This window comes from Geospiza fortis, unplaced genomic scaffold (genome assembly GCF_000277835.1).
Source record: "Geospiza fortis unplaced genomic scaffold, GeoFor_1.0 scaffold662, whole genome shotgun sequence".
NCBI lineage: Eukaryota > Metazoa > Chordata > Aves > Passeriformes > Thraupidae > Geospiza > Geospiza fortis.
The window spans coordinates 169,693-174,237 of record NW_005054450.1 but is presented as its reverse complement, the minus strand read 5'-3'; the positions used below and the strand labels follow the sequence as shown (position 1 = coordinate 174,237).

The following is a 4,545-nucleotide window of genomic DNA, read 5'->3' as shown; positions in this document are numbered from 1 at the left end:
AGGGAAACAAATTTGGGGTTTTTCCTCAAAAAATCCCAAAGGAATTTTGGGGGTGGGATTTGGGGTTAGGGGGTGAACTATTCTCAGAATCCCAAAGGACTTTTGGGGTTTTGATGGTTTTAAACAAAATTTAAGGTCTTACCTCAGCAGATGAATCCCAAAGGAATTTTGGGGTTTTTAAGAATTAAAACAAATCCCGAATCAAGTGGAACCACATTTAGGGTTGTCCTCTGGCCCAGCTGCTCTGCAGGAGCTCCTTTGTTATTCCCACCCCAAAACTGGAATTTTTCCCTCCCCAGGTGCTGCTCCCTCCATCCCCAGAGCCCCAAATGCTGAATTTTGGGACACAAACCCCCATTTTTGGGACACACAAACCCCCATTTTGGGACAATAAAACCAATTCTTGGGACAATAAAACCAATAAATTTGACTTCTCACCAGCAGCAAGACCCAAAACCCCACCACAACCCAGGGAGGGCAAAAAACCCCCAAATTTTCCACCCCAAGAGTCCCACTCCAAAGAGTCCCACTCATCCTGAATTGAAAACTCAACAGAGTCGAATTTGTTGAAGATCTTCAATGTTCAAACCACAGACGGAGGAGAACTCTACAAATCAACGTGTCTCACCAAGCCCCAGCACGACCCAGGCAGGGCCAGCCCCAGCGTTCCCCCCGAAGAGCCCCGACCCCCCGGCCCCAGCACAACGTGGTCTCTGCAGGGCTCTCACTCCTGGGCTATGCTCCGCAGCACGTACTTGACTGTGTAGGCGAAGGCGGCGAAGCCCACGATGACAAACAAGTTCGCCAGGGCTCCCCCCAAGAGTCCTCAGCTCCTCCTGCGCCTTCTGCTTCTGCTTCATCTCCTGCCAAAGGGGAGAGGAAATCCAGGGGAGTTCACGGGGATTTTGGTGGGTTTGAGTGCTTGGAAAAGGGGAGGAGGAAACTGGGGTGATCTGGGGGCTTTTGGTTGATTCTCTGCACAGGGAAAAAGAAAATTCAGTGGGAGACTGGAATTTGGGGAGGGGCAGGGAGGGAGCTCTGGAGCTCAGCTCGTCCTGTGATTTCTGCTTTTGTTTCATTTCCTGCAAAACGGGAGAGGAAATTCAGTGGGAAAGTGGAATTTGTGGGGATTTGGGGGCTTTTGTTTGATTTCCTGCACGGGGGAACAGAAAATTCAATGGAATTTGGGGTGATTTCGGTGCTTTTGGTTGATTTCCTGCATGGGAAAGTGGAATTTGGGGAGGGGCAGCAAGGGAGCTGGAAAATGAATAATGAATGAAGATTTCCTTACCTCCACCACTTCAGGGAAGAGCTCACAGAAGACTTTATCTTTCAGATTAAATGCTAAGCTCTGTGCAGCCAGCTGCCTTTTCTGGGGAGAAAAACCAAATTTATCAGCAATTCCTTGAAAATTCAATCCATTTATCATTCCACCCCCGATTTCCCACCAGAACGATGCAAACCTCACACCAAGCGGGTTTTAACATTTAAAACATCACATTTGTGAAGATTATTGAGTAAAATTGAGGTTTATAAGCACAAATTATGTTAACTTTTGATCAGGGTCAACAAAAAAGGCTGGAAAAGGGAAACAAATCCCAACCAGGATCCCTGAGATATCCCAAAGCTTTCTGAAAGGTTTGTAGCTCTTAAAATTGACCATTTTTCACTAAAATTGATGTTTATAGATTTAAATTATGTTAATTTTTGATCCTGTGGATCTGTGGGAGAGGCTGGAGAGAGGAACCAAATCCCAGCCAGGCCTTATCCCTGAGATATCCCAAAGCTTCCCAAATGGTTTGTAAGACTTCAAACATCAAATTTGTGAGGATTTTTCACTAAAATTGATGTTTTAACACTTCAAACATCAAATCTGTCATCCTGTGTGATCAAAGTCAAGGAAATAAAAGGAACCAAATCCCAGCCAGGCTTTACCCTTGAGAAATCCCCAATTCTGTGGAATTCTGCCCAGGGGACTCACGGTGAACTCGGAGGTCTCGATGCTGCCCAGGGTGGGCCCCTTCTCCACCATGAAGCTGAGCAGCCCCGTCAGGATGGTGGACACGGACCAGGCCGGGTTCCAGGTGTCCGGGTGGAAATCCGTGATGGACAGACAGAGCCTGGCCCAGGACAGACAGAGCCAGGAACCGGGAATTGGGCTGGGAACGGCTGGGGCGGGGGCCTGGACTTGGGATGGCAATGGCTGGGATTTCGGGAATGGCTGGGATTTCGGGAACGGCTGGGATTTCGGGAATGGCTGGGATTTCGGGAAGGACTCCTGGATTTGGGATGGCAATGGATGGGATTTCGGGAATGGCTGGGATTTCGGGAATGGCTGGGATTTCGGGAAGGACTCCTGGATTTGGGATGGCAATGGCTGCAATGCCGGGAAAGGCTGGGATTTCGGGAATGGCTGGGATTTCGGGAAGGACTCCTGGATTTGGGATGGCAATGGATGGGATTTCGGGAATGGCTGGGATTTCGGGAAGGACTCCTGGATTTGGGATGGCAATGGATGGGATTTCGGGAATGGCTGGGATTTCGGGAAGGACTCCTGGATTTGGGATGGCAATGGATGGGATTTCGGGAATGGCTGGGATTTCGGGAAGGACTCCTGGATTTGGGATGGCAATGGATGGGATTTCGGGAATGGCTGGGATTTCGGGAAGGACTCCTGGATTTGGGATGGCCTGGATTTGGGATGGGAATGACTGCAGGCAGGGAAGGAGCCCTTACCTGGTGTTGCACTTGAACCTTCCATTGGGGGTGATCATATAAATACTGGGGGGTTTGAAAGGGAATTCTCGAGGGAATATTAATTTTCCGTGGTAATATCCACCTGCAAACCAGCAAAATATGGGTTAAATTAGTTGTATTTAAGAAAAAATTCCCATCCTCAATTCCCCTGCTTTATTCCTTCTTCTAAACCACCTAAATGGATGAAAGAAACTGAAATACATATACAATTATATTAAATAAATCCCACTCTTGATAAGAGAAGAATGACTGACAGCAGCATCCCTATTTCTTCACCTCTTTCCCAGTTTTTGGAGCTGTTTTTAGTGGGGTTATTTTGCCTTCCCCCACCCCCTGGAATTCCTGAATTTCCTGCAAACTCCCAGGCAGGGATTTACCTTCATACGGGGTCAGCTCAGGCCCTCGCACCACGTAGTGCCTGGAAAAGAGGGGAATGAACACTGGGAAAACCACAAATAGCCCAAAAAATCAGGAGCAGCTTCAGGTAAAGCTTCCCTCTGCACCTGCCCAGACTCCAGGAGAGAGGGAGAAAGAGCTGAGAGCCTGGGAAACCTTCTGCTGCTCAGGGGAGAGGGACAATTCCCAATCCGTCCCCATTCCCACCCCAGTTCCTAATTCCCATTCCCAATTCTCATCCCCACTCTCATTCCCATCCCAATTCCCCAACTCCCACCCCGTCCTCCACCACAATTCCTTCACCATCCTCAATTCCCATCCCAATCCCCAACCCCAATTCCTATCCCTAATCCCCATCTGAATTCCCACCCCAATTCTCATCCCCATTCCCATCCCAGTTTTCCACCCCCAATTCCCCATTTCCAACTCTCCCACCCCAATTCCCATTCCCCAGCTGTCATTCCCCAGTTCCCATCCCCACCATTCCAGGATGTTGGAGGGCAGCGGCTCAGCACAGATGTAAGGCACTGGATCCTTTTTGATCCTCAGGTAATCCTGCTTCAGCCTCTGCGTGGCTGTGGTGGGGGCCCTCTTATTGCTGCTGCTGCTCATCTGAATTAAAAAAATGTTAATTCGTTAATTACAATTAAATCCATTCATTAAAATTCATTAATGCAACCTCAGTAAGCACAGAGCTTCACAGAACCTTTCTCAAGTCTTTATAAAATCCACTTTATGGACTGCATGTAAAATATAAATTGAATTATTTTGATTTTCAAGGAGCAAGAATCATAGAAAACCTTAATAATAAAATCCCAAAGAATTTTATTTTATGGGTTGTATTTGAGATATGAACTCAATTATTTGGATTGTTACAGTGCAAGAATCATAGAAATATATATCTTAACAACGTAGTCTAATTAACAAAAATGAACTAGTGCAACTTCAATAAGCACAGAGCTTCATAGAACCTTTCTCCAGGTCTTTACAAAATCCACTTTACGGCTGCATTTGAGATGTAAATTCAATTATTTGGATTCAAATTCTATTATTTGAATTTTTAAGGAGCAAGAACCATGGAAAAAGGGGGGAGAAAAAGGGAAGAAAAGAGGGGGAAAAGAGGGTAAAAAGGAGGGACAAAGGGGAGAAAAACGGGAAATAAAAGGGAGAGGAGGAAAAGAGGAATCAGAGAGGGAGGGAAAAAGGAAAAGAGGAAGGGAGGGAGTGAAAGGGAGAGGAGAAAAGGAGAAAAACAACGAAAAAAGGAAAGGGAGGGAAAGGTAGAGGTAAAGAGGGAGGGACTGAAAGGAAAAGGAGAAAGAGGGAAAAGAAAGGGAGGGAATGAAAGGGAGAGAGGGCAAAGAGGAATCAGAGAGGGAGGGAAGAAGGGAA

At 46.8% G+C, this 4,545-nt stretch overlaps 1 protein-coding gene across 1 annotated transcript in view; it reads right to left on the bottom strand.

The window, feature by feature from the left end:
* Positions 1-709: 709 nt before the first annotated feature.
* The window catches only part of UBE2J2 (ubiquitin conjugating enzyme E2 J2), a 4,268-nt gene continuing 432 nt past the window's right edge, over positions 710-4,545 (bottom strand). Inside the window, 7 exon segments of the mRNA XM_031062562.1 lie at positions 710-848; positions 982-1,082; positions 1,292-1,372; positions 1,982-2,120; positions 2,737-2,839; positions 3,135-3,175; positions 3,635-3,765. Coding sequence (XP_030918422.1) covers positions 725-848; positions 982-1,082; positions 1,292-1,372; positions 1,982-2,120; positions 2,737-2,839; positions 3,135-3,175; positions 3,635-3,765 — 720 coding nt within the window. The 3' untranslated portion in view covers positions 710-724.